At 41.5% G+C, this 22,400-nt stretch overlaps 1 protein-coding gene across 1 annotated transcript in view; it reads left to right on the top strand.

Moving 5' to 3' along the window:
* LOC132380197 (transient receptor potential cation channel subfamily V member 6-like) overlaps window positions 1-22,400 on the top strand; it is a 102,399-nt gene that overhangs the window by 12,266 nt on the left and 67,733 nt on the right. The window contains exons 2-5 of the mRNA XM_059948885.1: window positions 2,482-2,579; window positions 9,526-9,648; window positions 10,581-10,721; window positions 13,509-13,607. Of these exons, the coding sequence (XP_059804868.1) occupies window positions 2,482-2,579; window positions 9,526-9,648; window positions 10,581-10,721; window positions 13,509-13,607 (461 nt within the window). The remainder of the gene's footprint in view (window positions 1-2,481; window positions 2,580-9,525; window positions 9,649-10,580; window positions 10,722-13,508; window positions 13,608-22,400) is intronic.

Below are 22,400 nucleotides of genomic sequence, written 5' to 3' on the forward strand. Positions count from 1 at the left end.
TATTACATTTTCACTTTAAATAATTCATTTGTAACTATTTTCTAGTTAAAGTTAAAGGTTGATAACTACGTTGCAGTTGTTGAAAGTAAATTCATTATCTGTGATGTATCGCGGCATGTGATGACGTCACACCTGGTTTTGCCATGTCTGGTGGGTAAGTTCTGGTTTGGAGAAATGGGAAGGCAGGGGCTTGCGTGTGCAGGATCAACACGAGGAAAACTCCATTTCTACCCACTTAGAAATATCATAGAAGCAACACCGTAAGTTCATATGTTGAAGTAAACAACATATGTTCCTAGAAGTGAACATCACCAATAGGCCAACCACATTAATTCCACAGCTAAGTAAACTCACCAACACCTCCACTTCCTCAGGAGACTAAAGACATTTGACATGTCTCTGTGGCAACAATTTTTATTGATGCACCACAGAAAGCATTCTATCCAAATTAGTATGGCAATTGCTCTACAAGAAACTACAGAGTTACAGACACAGCAAGCAGAAGATAAAAAAGACTGAAAACAGTTACCACCAGCTCAAGGACACCTTCTATCCCAATGTTACCATACTCTAGTATGGAAATCTTGGATGATAAAATGGACTCTTGACCTCACAATCTACCTTGTTAAAGTTTCTTGCACATTATTGTTTATCTGCACTGCACTTTCTTAGTAGTTTTTACACTTATTTTGCAATGTTGCTGATTTACCTTGTTCTATCTCCATGCTCTGTGTATCTTTATGAACAGTCTGCAAGTCAAGCTTGGTACATGTGACAATGATAAACCAATAACAATGCCAATTTGGTATTGAAAAGCAGTATTTTTTTTAGTGATATGAGGTTCAAAAGTGTAGGGGAACTTGGACAAACCTGAGTCGCCTTGTACAAGAATCACTAAAAGTTAACACACACATACAGGAGGTAATTAAGAAGCAAGAGCACAAGAGTACAGATGCCTTGCTGCAATTATAGGTGGCTTTCGAGAGGCCATACCTAGTATATTGTATACACTCCTACTCTTGTTAGCCAAGGAAGGACAGATCTGCAGCAAAGGGTTGATAGTTTTATTCTTAAGAAGGCAAATTTGTTTTATGAAGACAGTAAGTAAATTGGGTCTCTGGTATTTCACTAGCAGGGCTGTCTACCTGGGGTCATAATCTTATAACAAGGGGTCATCCATTCAAAAGTTCAAAAGGTTCAAAGGTTCATTTTATTGCTAAAGTCTGCATATACAATGCAACTCTGATATTTATATTCTCTAGATAGCCATGAAATACAGAAAAGAGAAAGGACAGACCACTCCCCACACAAAAAGGAAAAAGAAACAAAATTTGCAAGCCTCAATTCCCCCCCCCCCCCCACCACCCACTCCCATGCACAAAAGCTAATAGATCACCCACATGGAAAATGGTGGCTAGAACATCAAACCCTAAACCCCAATCCCCTCCCTTGCAAAAAAACAGTGACAACAACATCAAACTCCTAACCCTCTCTCACAGAAATGAACAGTGACAACAGCACCAAACCCCAAGTCTCCTTTCTCGCAGAAAAGAACAGCAGCAACAATATGAAACCCCCAACATGTACACACAAAAAAGATTGCCCAAGCAGAAAAACTAACAAGGACATCATACCCCAAATCCTTAACCCCTCCCTCTCAAAAAACTAACATATTGCCCACTCAGACCCCAGCCCACCAATTGACAACAAGAAAGAAATCACAGAAAACAGGAGAGCAATATAAACTACAGTCCAATAATTACATAAATCTTAGAATTTCAAAAATATCCTCCTGTCAGAATTGAACTCAGTCCTTCCGTGAAGAACAAGCTGACCTGCAGCCTTCTGAACGCCACTGACCAAGCTATCAACCCGTTAACCCGTGGCCTCTGTGGTGAGCAACTGCTGACCTCCTTCATAATTGCTTCAATCTTTCTCAGCGCCTCAAAATGGAGTTAATCATGGCCCCCACCCTGTCTCTGGTCTTCTCCATGAGGAGCTCTCGGTCCTCTCCAGGGCCAGCAGAGTGTTAGATCATTCAATTAAACTCCAAACTGCACATCACAGACTCCAACAGTTTCCAAAATGCGATCAAGACCAAAAGAACAAGCAGATGGTGGAGAAAAAGTGAAACAATTGAAGACAGTAGCTGGAAGATGTCGCCTGAGGAATTGTTCACTGGCGCCATCTTGACCAGACCTCCTTTGCCATTTTGAATTGTGAGTTGTGAAGAAAGTTCTTAACACAGTGGGTAGTAAGTCTTTTGAACTTTCTGCTCTAGAGGGCTATAGGAGCTTGGTTGCTGAATGTATTCAAGATGAAGATTGATAACTTGCTAGACATAAAGAGGACTGAAGGACGGGTAGTTAGTGCAGAAAAGCGGTGCTGAATGGTGGAGTAGGTATGAGGGAACCAAATGACGTGTTCCTGCCTCTGTTCCTCATGTTCCAAAGTCTTCAATGTGCCATTTTCTCCCCTTAGGATCACTGAGACACCTCTGTTTTCAGCTGCAAGAGTAAATGATGTGAGCGCCATTAAAAATCTCTTGGAGTCATCAACTGTGGATCCTTTTGAGAAAGGTGAGAGCCTGTAAATTATTATGTAGAAAGAGAATTCCTAAGCATTTTCTACACTGTTCTAAGTGTTGACTTTATAATACTCCATTAGCATTTGAATAACTGAGCATTCAGAAGGTTTAGCAAATCTACACCATGGATTGACTAAAGGAGTGGAAATGCGAGTCTTTGATGGTTTGAAGAGTCATTCTACCAAGTTCCACTTCCATTTTACTGAGTTATTAGACAGGATTACAAGTTGCAGGATCAGCCCCACCAGCAACTATTAGTTGTTAAGACTAGAGCTCTGAAAATGCTTCCTTCCCTTCCTGATGCCTTAAGCTGCAATATTTGTTTTGTTCTTTGGCTTGAACAGTCTCTATAAAATTCTCCTAACATTTTAGCAACATTAAACTATATTATCTGATAATCAAAGGATATTGAAGTGCAGCAATTGGGTTTTGAACTTGGACCCTGCCTTTACCTGGGGGGGGGGGGGGGGTGAAATTTCAGTGCCAGGGATTTCCCAAGCCAGTGGAAGATTTGAGATCAAGCAAGTAGTGGTCATTGATCTATGCCACATCTCTAGATTGCAGCATTATCAAAATGATCAGTTTTTCATTTTATCAATTCTACTTGAGTAGTTTTTCATTTTATCAATTCTGCTTGAGTAGGGGCAGCAAGCAATATGGGCATATATGTTTATCAGACTTGAGGGTCTTCTGAAATTTCAAGGAGTAATAGTTTGCGCAGGTACAGTTCAGTGTGGTCTTCACATGAACCCCCCAAGAGTAATAGAAAAACAGAAAAGGCTCTCACATTCCGAAATGTGTGTGATTATCCTCATGGTCAGTTGATTCTATGTACATTGGAAAATTGTATGACTTTCATTCCACACTGTCCCCTGTGCTCACCTTTTTCAGCTGTCATACCAGTCTGACGGATGACTGTCGAGACCTCTAATGTTGCCTGGAATGAAAATAGAAAATGCTGGAAATCCTTAGAAGGCTAAGCAGTGTCTGTAAAGACAGAAATAGAGTCAACATTTCAGATCAGTAGCCTTTCAGCAGAAGTAAGAAAAGTCAGAAAGTCAATATTTCAGTGTGAAAAAGATGAAGAGGACTTTGGAGAACAAAGGGAACATCTTTGGTTGGGTAGAGATCAAAGATATAAATGGTGTTAGTGTTGCCTGAGAGAGACAAGTCTTATTGGTCATTGAAAGATATGGCATGGATCTTTCAGCCCACTAAGTCTGTGCAGACCATCAACTTGTACTATTCCACTATCCTACATTAATCACACATTAATTTTTTTTCTTGTTATTTGTAACTGATCTACCTGGACAACTTCTTCAAGAGTACCAATTTTGACCCTTGCTAACCATTTGCTCTTAATATGTCTATAGACTTCCTAGAGATTATTTTACACCTTGTCTGCTACCTCATGATGTCTATACTTGCTATGCACTTCCTTCTTCTTCTTAACCAGGGCCTTAATATCTCTCAAAAACCAAGGTTCCCAAACCTGTTAGCCTTGCCTTTTAATCTGACTTTATTTCTGGTGCACTCTGTACTCTCAGAATTAGACTTTTGCAAGCCTGCCACTTCTCAAGCATCATTTTGCCAGAACGGAACCTATCCCAATCCACACCTACCAGATCTCTTCTAAAGTCATCAAAATTGGTCGTTCTCCAATTGAGAATCTCAACTTGCAGACTAATTCTATCCTTCTTTATTATTATATTGAAACAAATGGAATTAATATCATTTGAATCAAAGTGTTCCCTAAACATACGTCTGTCCCCTGTACTGTCTCATTCACAAAGAGGAGATCCAGTATTGCACCCTCTCTAGTTAGGAACTCTACATATTGATTAAGGAAACTTTCCTGATTACACTTGACAAACGCTATCCCATCTGATCCTTATACAGTACAATATGAGCGACCTAGTCAATATGTGGAAAGTTGAAATCTCCTATTATCACAACCTTGTTTTTCTTGTAATTGTCTGCTCTCTCTCTACAAATTTGCTCCTCTAAATCCTGATATTGGGATGTTTGTAATATACTCCCATTAACTGGTCATCTTTTCATATTCCTAAGTTCCACCCACATTACTTCTGTAGATGAGTCCACTAGTATTTCCTCCCTGAGTGCTGCTGTGACATTTTTTCCGGTTAGTAATGTCACCCCTGCTCCTTTATTATGTCTAAAACAATGGAACCCCAAAACACTGAGCTCCCAGTTCTGCCCCTCCCCTCGCACTGTCTCATTAATGGCTAAAACATGTAATTCCATGTGTTCATCCATGCTCTGAGTTCATTACTGTACCCACAATATGGCTTGCATTGAAATATAAGCAACTCAGAACATTAGCCAAAGTTCAAAGTACAATTATTACCAAAGTACAACCTTCAGATTCATCTCCTTACAGACAGCCACAAAACAAAGAAACCCAAAAGCAGGGATCTGATGTGAGGTTTTATAAGGCATTGATGAGGCCTCACCTTGAGTATTGTGCACAGTTTTGGGCTCCTCATCTTAGAAGAGATGTCATAGCATTGGAGAGGGTCCAGAGGAGTTTCACAAGGATGATTCCAGGAATGAGCGGGGTTATCATATGAGCAACGTTTGATGGCTCTGGGTCTGTACTCACTGGAATTAAGAAGGATGGGGGGGAGGGATCTCATTGAAAGCTTTTGAAGGCCTTTTGAATGTTGAAAGGCCTAGACAGACTAGATGAGGGAAAGGATGTTTCCCACAGTGAGAGAGTCTAGTACAAGACAGCACAGTCTCAGGATAGAGGGGCATCCATTCAAAACAGAGATGTGGAGAAATTTCTTTAGCCGAGGATGGTAAATCTGTGGAATTTGTTGCCATGTGCAGCTGTGGAGGCCAGGTCGTTGAGTGTATTTAAGGCAGAGCTTGATAGGTTCTTGTTTGAACATGGCATCAAAGATTATGGGGAGAAGGCTGGGTAATGGGGTTGAGGAGGAGAAAAAAAAAGGATCAGCCATGATTGGAGCAGACTCAATGGTCAAATGGCCAAATTCTGCTCCTATGTCTTATGGTATTATGGTCATATAACCCATTAAAAAAAGATCAACAAACACCCAAGATGCAGAGAGTGAACAAAAATAAAACAAATCATGCAAATGATAAACACCATACTCAGCATTTCAGTTTCTACTTTCCCCATGGCCACTCCACTTGCTGGTTCCCATCTAGCTTAATCTAGCTTAAACCCACAGAGCAGCATTAGTAAAACCTCTCCCAAGGATAGTGGTCTGGTTCTAGTCCAGGTGCAAGCCATTATGTTTGTGCAAGTCCCACCTTTCCTGGAAGAGAGCCCAGAGGTCCAAAGCGCTGAATCCCCCCTTACTCCACCATCTCCTTAGACATGTAACTTCAATACCTTCCTATCTTTGGCCTTACAAACATGTGGCACTGGTAAAAGTCCTCAGATCACTACCCTGTAAGTTCTGTCCTTTAACTTGGCAGCTAATTCCCTGAACTCACTTTGCAGGACCTCGTCATCCTTCCTGTCTATGTCATTGTTACTAATGTAAACGATCTCTGGCTGCTCACTCTCCCCCTTAAGGATTCTATGGACTTGATCCAAGACACATTTCACCCTGGCACCTATGAAGCAATGTATCATCTGGGAGTCTCATTGTTGCCATTGAATCTCCTGTTCTTCCCTTTAACCGGTGAATCCCCTATCACCACTGCTCATCTCTTCTATCCCCTTTCCTTTTGAGCCACAGAACCATATTCAGTGCCAGAGACCTGACTACTCTGGGTTTCCTCTGCTAGGTGTCTCTTCACCTCCCCCCCCCCGAAGTACCCATAACAGTGTACTTGTTATTGAGGTGAACAGTAGTAGAGGAACCCTTTCCCTTTCCTGGTGGTCACCCATGTCCTGCAACTGAGCAATAACTGCTTCCCTATAATTCTTGTCAATCATCCCCTCAACTCCAGAATGATCATCCAGTTCCAGCTCCAGTTCCCTATTGCGGTCTGTAATGAACTGCAGTGGGTAGCATGTGGAGAGATGTCTCTATCAAAGGAGGTGTAAGGTGTTACTTCCCTCTGCTAGTCTGCAGGTCACCCTTGGGCAAGGTGTAGCACCTGCTTAGCCACCTCAATCTGGGTCATGTGAAGCCTTGAGAGCAGGTGGTGACCACAGACGCCAGGCAGACAATCTCTGAAGAGTATTGATAATGGCTGGGGTCACCTGTCTTGTAAAGATACTATCCAGAAAAAGGCAATGGAAAACCACTTTTGTAGAAAAACTTGCCAAGAACAATAATGGTCATGATCAGTGCGCTAGTGCTGCAGAATCAAAAAAGGTAGCATATACAGCACTCAAGGTGTCATATCTCAATGCACGGAGTATAACAAATGAGGTGGATAATCTTGTTGCACTATTAAAAATTGTCAGGTATGATGTTGTGGTTGAAGGATGGTTGTAGCTGAGAGCTAAACAGAATAAAGTGTGTATGGAACTGGAGGAGATGGCGGGGTACTTAATGAATACTTTGCTTCAGTATTCACTACAGAAAAGGATCTTGGTGATTGTAGGGATGACTTGCAGCAGAATGAAAAGCTTGAGCATGTAGATATTAAAGAAGGGGATGTGCTGGAGCTTTTCAAAAGCATCAAGTTGGATAAGTCACTGGGACCGTACTGGATGTACCCCAGGCTACTGTGGGAAGCGAGGGAAGTGATTGCTGAGCATCTGGCGATGAACTTTGCATCATCAAAGAGGACAGGAGAGGTTCCGAAGGATTGGAGGGTTGTGGATGTTGTTCCCTTATTCAAGAAAGGGAGTAGGGATAACCCAGGAAATTATAGACCAGTGAGTCTTACTTCAGTGTTTGGTAAGTTGATGGAGAAGATCCCAAGAGGCAGGATTTATGAACATTTGGAGAGGCATAATATGATTAGAAATAGTCAGCATGGCTTTGTCAAAGGTAAGTCGTGCCTTACGAGCCTGATTGAATTTTTTGAGGATGTGACTAAGCACATTGATGAAGGTAGAGCTGTAGATGTAGTGTATATGGATTTTAGCAAGGCATTTGATAAGGTACCCCATGCAAGGCTTATTGAGAAAGTAAGGACGCATGGGATCCAAGAGGACATTCCCTTGTGGATCCAGAACTGGCTTGCCCACAGAAGTCAAAGAGTGGTTGTAGACAGGTCATATTTGCATGGAGCCGGTGACCAGTGGTGTGCCTCAGGGATTTGTTCTGGGACCCCTTCTCTTTGTGATTTTTATAAATGACTTGGATGAGGAAGTGGAGGGATGGGTTAGTAAATTTGCCAATGACACAAAGGTTGGGGGTGTTGTGGATAGTGTGGAGGGCTGTCAGAGATTACAGTGGGATGCAAAACTGGGCTGAGAAGTGGCAGATGGAGTTCAACCCAGATAAGTATGAGGTGGTTCATTTTGGTCAGTCAAATATGATGGCAGAATATAGCGTTAATAGTAAGACTCTTGGCAGTGTGGAGGATCAGAGGGATCCTTAAAACAAATGTGGTATTTCAAGCAACACACACAAAATGCTGGTGGAACGCAGCAGACCAGGCAGCATCTATAGGAAGAAGCACAGTCGACGTTTCAGGCCAAGACCCTTTGTCAGGAAGTTAGTCTTGATGAAGGGTCTCATCCTGAAACGTCGACTGTTCTTCTTCCTATAGATGTTGCCTGGCGTTCCACCAGCATTTTGTGTGTGTTGCTTGAATTTACAGCATCTGCAGATATCCTCGTGGTTAGTATTTCAAACATTAGTTTCCCCTTTAAAAAATTTATAAAATTTAAATGACTCCTGTAATGTTTATCATTTTCTAAGTACTTAGTTACTAGTGAATTTTGCTGACAGCTGTGATTTTTGGAAATTACTTAGATGAGGAAGTGAAAGGGTGGGTTAGTAAGTATGCAAATGACTGAAAGGTTGGTGGTGTTGTGGATAGTGTAGAAGGATGCCAATGGGGCACTTTACCCCCACATTCCAAAGATATACAGATTAGTAAAGATTAGTTGTTGGCATGCTATGTTGGCACTGGTAACATGGTGATACCTGTGGGGTGCCCCCAGCACATACTTGGATTGTATTAGTCATCGACGCAAACAACGCATTTCACTCCTTGTTTTGATGTACATGTAATAAATTAAGGTAATTATTATCTTTAATAAGATGATAAAAGACATACGTAGAATGTACAGCCAACACTTTTTCTCAGGGCAGCATTGACTAAATGTGCAATATTATTACATTTTTTTAACGGGCTGGGCTGACTCTTACTGCTGCGTCCTCGTATCTGGAGGGTTTCCAGGGCCCTCTGAGTGTCTTTCCATGTCACCTCTTCCACGAGGATTTTGAGAATGTGCTTGAAAAGCGGGTAACCACCTCAGTACCCAGCACACAGTGTGCCTTTATGTGCTTCCCAAGCTGTACAGAGTACTCCAGCCTTGGTTGTAATTGATCATCATGGTCCCTTTAAACTTTGTAGGTTTATTCAGGCAGTGCATGGGACTCCTGAATTTATTCCTCACTGTCATGCATTGAAGTGCAAAACAGCACCAATAAGTACATAAACTGGGAGAGTCACTCGTTTTGGTACATCTTTTCCAGCAGTCAAAAAAATCAAAATGCTGGAGGAACTCAGTGGGTCAGGCAGCATCTGTGGAGTGAAAAGGACAATCAATATTTCAGACCAAGAAGAAATGGGAGAGGAAGGTACCCTTCCTGTAGCAGCTCCTTTCTTGCTCCAGATACCAACACCTGCAATTTCTTGTCTCACCCCCAAATGTTGACCCTGCCTGAACTTTTTATCAGGTTTTCAACAATATCTGTTGATCCTTGGAGATCCCAATACAAGCTTAGAGAGTCAACCACTCAATGTAAACCAGTGAATGAGTTGAAACATGCCTTCTATAATTAACATTATTGATTACCTCCTGGTAGGTGTGATGGGTGAGACAGCATTGCACATTGCTGCATTGTACAATAATAATGAATATGCAAAAGCACTCCTTGAAGAAGTGCCAGATCTCATCAATGTACCAGCCACCTCCGAGCTGTATGAAGGTAGAATTTACAGTTCCATTCACTTCTTCTTTCCTTTCGTAGTATGCTGGTGGAACGAGATGTTAATGTTAATGTTTTTTAAATAGCTAAAATTGAAAATACAAAGTAGTTTGATGTAATTAATACTGTGTTGACAAAAGACTTTAGATTTCAGATGGTTATTGACTGAGGTTTGGAATCATATGATGGTAGCTGAAGAAGGGCTAATTTATGGTGGGCAGCTAGTGGGGATAGAGAATATGTGAATTGTGGTGATTGTGTTAGATGAAGGAATTGGAAGATGTTTAAATTGGTTCTCATATATATGAGGTACAGTGTAAAACTTCGTTTTGCCTGCCATCCAAGCAGATTATTTCATTAGAATAGTGCATTGTGGTAGTATGAGGGAAAACAATAACAGAACACAGAGTGAAGTGTTACATCACAGAGAAATTACAATGCAGGCAGACAGTAAGTTACAGGGACATAACAAAATTGATTGTTAGGTCAAGAATCTATCTTATACTAGGGGATCACTTAACATACTTTCAACAACTGTCCTGGAGCCTGGTGGTATGCGCTTTCAGGCTTTTATGTCCTCTGTCCGATGGGAGGGGGAGGAGAGAGGACATCCGGACTGGGTGGGTTCTTTGATGATGCTGGTTGCTTTGCTGAGGCAGCAAGAGGTATTGACAGAGTCTGTGGAGGGGAGGCTGACTTCTGTGATGTGCTGAGCTGTGTTCCTAACTCTCTGTAGTTTCTTGTGGTCATACAGAGAGAGGCCATATCAAGCCATTATGCATTCTTTATGCGTACGATGTGCTCTATGATGCATGATTAAAATTTGTGAGGGTTAAAGATTGTCATGAATGGAATTGAGGGAGTGGGTTGGGGGTTGGGTAGAGAGTAGTACTTACTGATGGAAATTGACAGCATGTAATTTTCCTGAGTAGGGAATACAGCTCTACATATTGCCGTGGCAAATGGGAATTCTCATTTGGTTAAAGAACTGATAAACCGAGGAGCCAATGTAGCATCATCACGTGCAACTGGGATCTTCTTCAAAAGAAGTGAAAAGAATTTAGTTTATTATGGTAAGAGTATCATAATTTACTTCAGACTGTTTATGAATGCATAACCTTTTCCTTTCAGAAACCCAGCTGGACTTTTACATGAATTTTGATCCCTTCACCATGATCAAAACATTTGTGCAGGATTCTTCAAAGGAGTTGAGGAATTCTCCCATTTTTCTCCATTCCCCAGCACTCTAATTTCCAAATCTTTTTCTTCTGCTGAATTTATTTTTTATGGAGATATTAGTTTTGTGTATTTGTTGCCTTGCTTTCAGTCACTCCATTTAAAAGAGTGGCTCGCTTTAAATACCATTGTTCTGTCATTTGGCTTTGATGATTGTCCGATCAGTGCATTCCAAATTTAAAACTTACTGAACTCCATTGTCATGTTTCTTAACTTCAAAACATTAAAATAATTCAAAGGAATCGGGAAATGTGAGTCTAACTTCTAGTTTACTTCAAGCAAGGTGTACACGTATCATATGATAGCATGATGTTGTATGCAATTCACGTATTTTTATGTATAACCTGTAATGAGTTTTTTAAATGAACAAGAATGCGTAATCAAACAATATGTATATATACAAGTTCACTAAAAATATTATTGAAATATTAAATACACAACCGTGGTGAATCTCTATAACTTTATCTGAAGTAGGAAAAGTGAGAAATTGCTAAAATTTCTGAAATTTCTTAAACATAAAAGAGCCACTTCAGAGATATTATCAGTTGCACACAGTAGCTAGAGAGTATTGTAGACCAGTAAGACCTAGTGGGACATCGTTCTCAAGTGGCGACACAGATAGACAGGTTGGTGAAAAAGGTGCTTGGTGGTCTAGCCTTCATGTTCAACACACTGATTACAGGTGTTGGAATGTCCTGTTACAAAAATGCAAGCTATTGATGCAAGTGCACCTGTGCACAGTTCTGGTCAGCCCACATAGAATGGACATCATGAATTGGAAAGGATGTAGAATTGTAACAATGTCATGTCACTGGGACTGGAGCGTTTAAGTAAAAAGGAGAGTTGGATAGGCTGGGACTACTTTCCCTGGAGCGAAGGAGGCTAAGGGGAGTGACCTTATAAAACCATAGAATTATGAGGGTCATTGATAACGTAAATGCTCTCAGCTATTTTTACCTGGGGTAGGGGAATCTAAAACTAGAGGGCATAGGGTGAGAAGAAAAAGATTTAAAAGGAATCTTTCTTCTCGGGCAATTTTTTTTACATAGAAGGTAGAGGATGTACGGAAGGAGCTGCCAGAAGATGTGGTGGAAGAAGGTACAATTACAATATCTAAAAGACATTTCTACAGTAGATAAGAAAGGTTTAGAGGGATATGGGCCAAACATAGGCAAATGGAACAAATTGGTGAGTTTGACTGAAGGGCTTGTTTCCATGTAATATAATTCTATGACTGTGATCATTTTCACTATTGAAAGGTTAAGTGACAAGAAATCTAAAGATTGCAACTAGGTCTGGAGTGAAATAAATACTCTCCTGAGCAGAGCACAAGAATATACTTGGAGACACATGATAAAGTAGGGAAAATGCATCAGCCATGATGAAGTAGCGGAGCAGACTCAATTGGCCAAATGGCCTAATTCTGCTCCTATATCTTATGGTCTAAAATATCAATTTGAGGTGGAATACTGTGTTAAAACAGAACAGACCCTTCCATATCAATGTAAGAATATGGAGCAGAAACTGCTTTGATTGCACATTAGAATTTCATTGTACCTACAACATTTCGCCACTAATATCTTTTGGGTCCTACACTGTGGGGAAGAAGTGCCATCCCTTGTTAACCTAACTTACATCACTGAATAGAGACATTGAAAGTACAAGAATTAAAAACATAGTTTCTAGAGTTAAGAAATACCTATGGACTGTGAAGAGTGTTTTGCCAAATATTGGCATGCTGTTACAATCGTAATTCAAGGAAGACGAAATATGCAGAAGAAAGTACATTACAAGCAACTTTTAACATGAGCAAAAATCTAATATATGACCCCTGTTTGATCCTTTTTATTTCCTAAAAAGACATTCTTGTTGAAGAGGACAGTTATGATGAGAAAAGATATCTTGCATAAAATCAGGTCCATCTATCAGGTCCATATAAAATCAGATCCACATATCTGGGATGTGAAATCATCCCCTCAGTATCCTTACTCTATCCAGTGATCTGAATCAAAACTTTCCCAGCCTATTTTGCTTCTTTTTTCTGACTCATTATTTTTCATTCCAAACATTCTTATTGAGATTTTTTTTCTTCATGTCAGCTTATCTATGTAGGTGATGCTTGTGTTAAAGGAGCATCCTAGCATTGGGATACGTTCCTAGAAAACAGCCTGTACCTTAATTTTCTGTAGAATGAAACCACGTTGAAACGGAACACATTTTGTCTTTATCTATTTACTCCTTTCACATAAATTCTGTGAGTGAATTTTATTCCATATCTCAAAATTTTGGGTAGTGATTTGTGATTGATGTAAGGGTGAATTTAACCTATATAGTCATAACACGGGGTGAGGAAGGTTCATTTGCAAATAGGTCAACTATTTGGAGTTACTTCCATCATTCTAAGTTGGGTTAAAACAGATTTGTGCTGTTCCAAATGACTAGGTTGGTGGTGTTTGAAACAGAACAATAGCAGACTGAGAGTGGCCTTTTCTCGTCTCTTAATTGTTCTTGTCTTGATTGCTTTCAAGGATATGATCTGGTTGGCTACCTTCTGCTTCCTTTGATTTGACTCAGTTTATGTTGTCTTGAGCTAGTTCCTCTGAGCTGCTATCATTTTGTTTCAGGGGAGCATGCACTGTCGTTCGCTGCTTGTGTTGGAAATAAAGAGATTGTGCAGTTCTTGATTGAAAACGGAGCAGATATTAAAGTACAGGATTATCTGGGTAAGTGTCGTGTCTGTGCACAGCTACATATCAATTAAACTAAAGCACAAACACAGGAGATGCTTTAACTGGTGTGTTCATGTTGCATCGAGAGAGCAAGAACAATGCACATGCACAAATAACAGATCAATATGTATTGCTAAGGTGGGGGGGGGGGGTTATTGTTCCAAAAGTATTAAATACTTACATTACATTTTCTCCCCTCCTTTAGATTAATGCACCATAAAACTGTATATATACAAAACATTCAATTTCCCTTTCATAAACCTGTATTCCTAATAAACATGCTTTCACAATACCAGTCCATAACTAACGTCACAGTCTTTTGGGTGGTGCACCTTTTCTTTCAGGATAGTGCTTCTGGACCTGTGGAGTGGCCTCTGGTTTGGTAGGTGTCTTGACTAAGACAACATTTTCAGTTTCCGGTGTCATGTTGCTGTCTGTGACACCATCATTGAGAGCTAAGTCCGGTGACTGTAATGTGTCCGTCTTGTTGGATGCAGTTGAGTCAGGTGTCTTCTTTGGTTGAGCATTCAGTATCTGATCTGCTAGGACTTCCTTTCAAATCTCAAAGCTTCTTGCTGTTTCACTTGGCAATTGGCTGAACTGATTATACTGTACTTCCCTCTGTAGGTCTGTTTTCAGGAGGTCTATGTGAGATCTCAGATTCCTGCTCATCAACAGCCTTGCAGGTATTTGATTTGTCATCACATGAACAGAGTTCTGATACACAAAAAGGACATTGTCTACCTTGTGCTGTAGAAAAATGTCCAGCGCTTTAATTGACTTCATGAAGGTTTAGATAAACCTTTCAGCTAACCCATCCATTGCTGGGTTGTGAGGAGTTGACTTTAAACGCCTGATGCCATTTTTCTTCGTGAATAGTTGGAATTCTTCTGAGGTATATTATGGTCCGTTGTCACTCATAATTTGTTCTGGTAAGCTGTGTCTAGCATAGCTAGTCCTCAGGACAGATACAGTCATTGCTGAGATGGTTGACTTCATTGGTATAACCTCTGGCTACTTCGAATAAGCATTCACAGCAATCAGAAACATGTCCATGAATGCCTCATCAAAGTCAATAAGCACTCTTAGACATGGTGACAATGGCAACTCCCATGGGTGTGATGGTGCCTGTGGGGGGTGGGGGGTGTGTTTTGAACTTTTTGGCATCCCAAGCAGCTTTTGGCCAAGTCTTCAATCTGTTTATCTATTCCTGGTCACCATACATAGCCTTAGGCAAGACTCCTTATCTTGACTATATCCAGGTGTACTTCATGCAGATTCTCTAACACAGTTTAGAGGGAACCACAACACAAGATCCACACATCAACGTTCTTTGACATACCGACAGTTGGTCTTGTCTCACTGAGAACTCTGGTAACACAGGATTACCGTGAGCTGGCCATCCTTGCATGATGGTTTCATAGACGTTTGACTATGTTGGACTATCCCTTGTTTTCCTTTGCATTTTCAGAATTTGTTACCGGAAAATAGTCCACCAAATGTGGTGTGGAACACCTGATGGGCCACAGTTTGAAGACTTTTCTTCTTCAGTTGTCAATAGTGAAAGCCATCAGCTTTGCTGTGTTGTTTGGTACCCTTGAACTCCTAGGAACAGTGCCCAAAATTGTAACTGGGTAGCAGTCATCATTGGAATTCCCTTCCTGGGATTGAAAGTGGGCACAAGGGGCTGGTGATCTAAACTTTTGTCCATAGAGGTAGTGGTGGAACTTCTTTATTCCCCATACTAGACTAAGGGCCTCTTGGTCAATCTGTGCTTGGTTACATTCTGTGATTGTCAGTGACCTAGAAACAAATGCAATCGGCTGCTCAGATCCATCTTTCATAATGTGTCACAAAAGGGCTCCAATGCCATAAGGGGATGCATTGTACACTAGTCTGATGGGCAGGGTTGGGTCATAATGGGTGAGCAGTTCATTGGATGTTAATAGTCTCTTTGTTTCCTTGAATTTTTTTTCACATCTTTCTGACCATTCTCACTTCATTCATATCTGTAACAGTGCCTTCAATGGATGCAGCACTGTAATAATGTTTGGGAGAAACCAGTGGTTTACAAGGCTCAAGTATGACCTGAATTGTGACATGCTTTCTAGTCTGGGTGCCTGTAGCACTGCTTCAATCTTCTCTTGTGACTTATGTAAGCCCTGATTGTCAATGACATGTCCACAATATGAGATTTCATTCTTGAAAAACTCACATTTCTTGCTCTTTGCGCACAGACCTTACTCATTCAGCCTGGTAAGCACTTTACCAAGGTTCTGGAGGTGTCCTTCATCATTTTTGTCAGAAACAATGATTGTGTTCCTGAGATATCTTGGAGCACTTGGTCCAGTGCTCTTTGCCGAATTGCTGGAGTTGATGCGATGCCAAAGATGAGACCCTTATACTAGAACAGTCCCTTGTGAGTGTTGATTGGGAGGAACTTCCTGGCTGACTCCTCAATCTCCATTTGCAGACAGGCTTGTAACAAGTCAAACTTTGAAAACCTCACTTCACCTGCCAAAGATGCAAAAGTGTCTTCTATTCATGGCAGGGGATACTGTACAGTACACAGAACCAGGTTGATGTTCACCTACATATGTGAATGGCTCCAGCATTCCCTTTCTTGATCATTGGGACAATGGGCATGGCCCAATTGGTCCACAGCCTTGGCAAGAATTCTAGATGCCTCCAAGTTCTGCAGTTCAGCATCCACTTTAGGATGTGTAGAATACTGGATGCGTTTTATAGAATCTTGGTATTGCTGTTTCAATTCTGACCTTCATGACTTTGAATTTACCAATACCCTTCTCATTAATTTTAGGCAGTCTCTGGTTAGTACTACCATTTGGGCTGCCATTGCTTGTTGATGTCACACTGAGAGCTTTGATTGAGTGTCAATCTAGTTGGATTTTCTCAACCATTCACGACTGAAAAGTGCTGACCCTCCACTTTTCAATATAGAAAGCTCTAACTGTTGTGTTTAGCCTCTATAAGTTAAATTTACTTTCAGTTTGCCTTTGGGTGAAACTTTTTTGCCTGTGAAAGTCTTTAGCATCACTGAGGTCTTCTCTAATAGTATTTTTGAAAACAGTCTGTTGTAGTCAACCTCTGGAATTATGGACAAAGCTGACCCTGTATCCTGCTCCATTTTCAGTTTTACACCAGATACATCTGTTGTAATAGACAATAGACAATAGACAATAGACAATAGGTGCAGAAGTAGACCATTCAGCACCGCCATTCTGAGATCATGGCTGATCATTCACTATCAATACCCAGTCCCTGCCTTGTCCCCATATCCCTTGATTCCCCTATCCATCAGATACCTATCTAGCTCCTTCTTGAAAGCATCCAGAGAATTGGCCTCCACCATCTTCCGAGGCAGTGCATTTCACACCTCCACAACTCTCTGGGAGAAGAAGTTCTTCCTCAACTCCGTTTTAAATAACTGACCTCTTATTCTCAAACCATGCCCTCTGGTACTGGACTCTCCCAACATCTGGAACATATTTCCTGCCTCAATCCTATCAAATCCTTTAATTATCTTAAACGTTTCAATCAGATCCCCTCTCAATCTCCTCAATTCCAGTGTGTACAAGCCCAATCTCTCCAATCTCTCTGCGTAAGACAGCCCTGCCATCCCAGGAATCAACCTAGTGAATCTACTCTGCACTTCCTCAATTGCCAGAATGTCCTTCCTTAAACCTGGAGACCAAAACTGTACACAATATTCCAGGTGTGGTCTCACCAGGGCCCTGTACAAATGCAAAAGGACATCCTTGCTCTTGTACTCAATTCCCCTTGTAATAAAGGCCAACATTCCATTTGCCCTCTTCACTGCCTGTTGCACTTGCTCATTCGCCTTCATTGACTGATGAACTAGGACTCCTAGGTCTCTTTGCATTTCTCCCTTACCTAACTCAACACCGTTCAGACAATACTCTGCCCTCTTGTTCCTGCTTCCAAAGTGGATAACTTCACATTTATTCACATTGAATGTCATCTGCCAAGTATCTGCCCACTCACCCAGCCTATCCAAGTCTCCCTGTATTCTCCTAACGTCCTCTTCGCATGTCACACTGCCACCCAGTTTAGTATTGTCAGCAAACTTGCTGATATAGTTTTCAATGCCCTCATCTAATTCATTGACATAAATCGTAAAGAGCTGTGGTCCCAATGCAGAGCCCTGTGGTACCCCACTAGTCACCTCCGGCCAGTCCGAGAAACACCCATTCACTGCTACACTTTGCTTTCTATCTGCCAACCAGTTTTCTATCCATGTTGAAACCCTGCCCCCAATGCCATGAGCTCTGATTTTACTCACCAATCTCCTATGTGGCACCATATCAAATGCCTTCTGAAAATCTAGGTACACTACATCCACTGGCTTACCCTCATCTAACATCCTTGTTACACCCTCAAAAAACTCCAACAGATTAGTCAAGCATGATTTGCCCTTGGTAAATCCATGCTGGCTCGGCCTAATCCTATTACTGCCATCAAGATATGCCACTATTTCGTCCTTAATAATGGACTCAAGCATCTTCCCCACGACTGACGTTAGGCTAACAGGGCGATAGTTCTCTGTTTTCTCCTTCCCTCCCTTCTCGAAAAGTGGGATAACATTAGCCACTCTCCAATCTTCAGGAACTGATCCTGAATCTAAGGAACATTGGAAAATGATTACCAATGCATCCGCAATTTCCTGAGCCACCTCTTTTAGAACCCTCGGATGCAGACCATCTGGACCCGGGGATTTATTAGCCTTCAGTCCTATCAGTCTACTCATCACAGTTTCTTTCCTAATGTCAATCTGTTTCAATTCCTCTGATATCTTATGACCCTGGCCCATCCATACATCTGGGAGATTGCTTGTGTCCTCCCTGGTGAAGACAGATCTAAAGTACGTATTAAATTCTGTTGCCATTTCCCTGTTTCCCATAACAATTTCTCCCAATTCATTCTTCAAGGGGCCAACATTGTTCTTAACTATCTTCTTTCTCTTCACATAGCTAAAAAAGCTTTTGCTATCCCCTTTTATATTCCTGGCTAGACTGAGCTCATACCTGATTTTTTCTCTCCGTATTGCTTTTTTAGTTTTTTAGTTCAGTTTTTTAGTAACCTATATTATATTGCGATCTGCTTCAGTAATACTATGCAGTTCCAGGCATGACAGTTCAGCTTTGTCAGACTATATGTTGTCTGATTCTGTTTTACCTTCAGTAACTTAATGCATTTGCTTAGTTTTGCGTTTGAGACTTTTCACTCGGTTGTGCTCTTTGTCTGCCTTGCACATTCTCATGCGACCTTGTCTGTGGCACTTTCTGCAGACTTCTTATTTGAACCAAAAGTCATTAGCATCATAGGAAGATTTGCCACATTGAAAACATCTTTGGATGAAGCACAGAAGATTTAAAAGGACGGAAATCCTGATTCGGGTTTAATTTGGAGAAGGAAGTCTGAGAATCAGAACTGGAGTGCTGTAGGAACCATTCTGATTTTTTCTTCTCATCGGGGTTAAGAGAGGCGGGACTGCGCAGGCGTGTGACATAGGGCAGTGAAGTGCGGAAGATTTAAAAGGAACACAGCCTTATACAGCGGGCAGCGGAGTGAGCCGGGAGCAGAGTGAAGGCTTAAGGGCTTTGGCTCAACGGGCTTAGGTCGAAATGGGCAAGGCAAGGTAGGTTTAGTTTTCAATTTTTCCTGTTATTTGAGGAAAGGGGGAATTATGAGTGTGATGGCAGCTTGTTGTTCTCAGTGTCAGATGTGGGAGGTCCTAGAGTCTCCAAGCCTCCCGGAGGTCCACATCTGCGCCAGGTGCGTGAGCTGCAGCTCCTAAGGGACAGTGTTAGCAAACAGGAGCTGCAGCTCGATGACCTTCGTCTGGTTAGGGAGAGTGAGGAGATGATAGAGAGGAGTTACAGGCAGGTGGTCACACCAGGGCAACAGGAGGCAGACAAGTGGGTCACGGTTAGAAGAGGGAAGGAGAAGAGTCAGGTACTAGAGAGTGCCCCAGTGACTGTACCCCTTGACAATAAGTACTCCTGTTTGAGTACTGTTGGGGGGGACAGCCTAGCTAGGGGAAGCAACAGTGGCCGTGCCTCCGGCACAGAGTCCGGCCCTGTGGCTCAGAAGGGTAGGGATAGGAAGAGGAAGGCAGTAGTAATAGGGGATTCGATAGTTAGGGGGTCAGATAGGCGATTCTGTGGACGCAGTCAGGAGACCTGGATGGTAGTTTGCCTCCCTGGTGCCAGGGTCTGGGATGTTTCTGATCGTGTCCAAGATATCCTGAAGTGAGAGGACGAGGAGCCAGAGGTCGTGGTACATATAGGTACATAGGCAGGAAAAGGGAAGAGGTTCTGAAAGGAGAATACAGGGAGTTAGGAAGGGAGTTGAAAAGAAGGACTGCAAAGGTAGTAGTCTCAGAATTACTGCCTGTGCCACGTGACAGTGAGAGTAGGAATGGAATGAGGTGGAGGATAAATGCGTGGCTGAGGGATTGGAGCAAGGGGCAAGGATTCAAGTTTCTGGATCATTGGGACCTCTTTTGGGGCAGCTGTGACCTGTACAAAAAGGACGGGTTACACTTGAATCCTGGGGGGACCAATATCCTGGCAGGGAGATTTGCGAAGGCTACTGGGGAGACTTTAAACTAGAATGGTTGAGTGGTGGGAATCAGATTGAAGATACTAGGAGAGAGGAGGTTAGTTCACAAATAGAGAAAGCTTGTACACAGTGTGTAAGGGAGGATAGGCAGGTGATAGAGAAGGGGAGTACTCAGACTGAAGATGTTGGGGAGAAGGAAGAAAAAGACAATAGTAAAGTTGTTTGCATTGTTAGGAATAAACAGAGAGTAAGAGGTGGAGAATTTCTTAAATGCATTTATTTTAAGGCTAGGAGCATTGTAAGAAAAGTGGATGAGCTTAGAGCATGAATTGATACCTGGAAATATGATGTTGTAACTATTAGTGAAACATGGTTGCAGGAGGGGTGTGATTGGCAACTAAATATTCCTGGATTTCTTTGCTTCAGGTGTGATAGAATTGGAGGGGCAAGAGGGGGAGGTGTTGCATTGCATGTCAGAGAAAATATTACTGTGGTGTTTTGGCAGGATAGATTAGAGGGCTCGTCCAGGCTATTTGGGTGGAATTGAGGAATGGGAAAGGTGTAGTAACACTTATAGGGGTGTATTATAGACCACCTAATGGGGAGCAAGAATTGGAGGAGCAAATTTGTAAGGAGATAGCAGATATTTGTGGTAAGCAGAGGGTTGTGATTGTAGGAGATTTTAATTTTTCACACATAGACTGGAAAGCCCATTCTGTAAAAGAGCTGGATGGTTTGGAGTTTGTAAAATGTGTGTAGGATAGTTTTTTGCAGCAATACATAGAGGTACCAACTAGAGAAGGGGCAGTGTTGGATCTCCTGTTAGGGAATGAGATAGGTCAGGTGACGGAGGTATGTGTTGGGGAGCACTTCGGGTCCAGTGATCACAATGCCATTAGATTCAATATAATTATGGAGAAGGATATGTCTGGACACAGGGTTGAGATTTTTGATTGGAGAAAGGCTAACTTTGAGGAGATGCAAAAGGATCTAGAAGGAGTGGATTGGGACAATTTGTTTTATGGGAACGATGTAATAAAGAAATGGAGGTTATTTAAAGGTGAAATTTTGAGGGTACAGAATCTTTATGTTCCTGTTGGGTTGAAAGGAAAGGTTAAAAGTTTGAGAGAGCAATGGTTTTCAATGGATATTGGAATCTTGGTTCGGAAAAAGAGAGAGATCTACAATAAATATAGGCAGCATGGAGTAAATGAGGTGCTCGAGGAATATAGTAAGAAGAATCTTAAGAAAGAAATTAGAAAAGCTAAAAGAAGATGCGAGCTTGCTTTGGCAAGTAAGGTGAAAATAATTCCAAAGGGTTTCTACAGTTATATTAATAGTAAAAGGATAGTGAGGGATAAAATTGGTCCCTTAGAGAATCAGAGTGGACAGCTATGTGTGGAGCCAAAAGAGATTTTGAACAATTTCTTTTCTTCGGTATTCATTAAGGAGAAGGATAGTGAATTGTGTAAGGTAAGGGAAACAAGTAGGGTAGTTATGGAAACTATGATGATTAAAGAAGAGGAAGTACTGACACTTTTAAAGAATATAGAAGTGGATAAGTCTCTGGGTCCTGACAGGATATTCATAGAACATAGAACATAGAATAGTACAGCACATTACAGGCCCTTCAGCCCACAATGTTGTGCTGACCCTCAAACCCTGCCTCCCATATAACCCACCACCTTAAATTCCTCCATATACCTGTCTAGTAGTCTCTTAAACTTCAGATATGATATTGTAGCTATTAGTGAAACATGGTTGCAGGAGGGGTGTGATTGGCATCCAAATATTAATTTAAATATAAATATTAATACAAATATAATTCTCTTCAACTTCTTAAAATTCCTAGGACCTTGAGGGAGGTTAGTGTAGAAATAGCAGGGGCTCTGACAGAAATATTTCAAATGTCATTAGAAATGGGGATGGTGCTGGAGGATTGGCATATTGCTCATGTGGTTCCATTGTTTAATAAGGGTTCTAAGAGTAAACCTAGCTATTATCGGCCTGTAAATTTGATGTCAGTGGTGAGTAAATTAGTGGAAAGTATTCTTAGGGAATGGTATATAGAATTATCTGGATAGACAGGGTCTGATTAGGAACAGTCAACATGGATTTGTTCATGGAAGGTCATGTTTGACAAATCTTACTGAATTTGAGGGTAAAGCAGTGGGTGTTGTC

The sequence above is a fragment of the Hypanus sabinus genome, chromosome 23 (genome assembly GCF_030144855.1).
Source record: "Hypanus sabinus isolate sHypSab1 chromosome 23, sHypSab1.hap1, whole genome shotgun sequence".
In the NCBI taxonomy this organism is placed as follows: domain Eukaryota; kingdom Metazoa; phylum Chordata; class Chondrichthyes; order Myliobatiformes; family Dasyatidae; genus Hypanus; species Hypanus sabinus.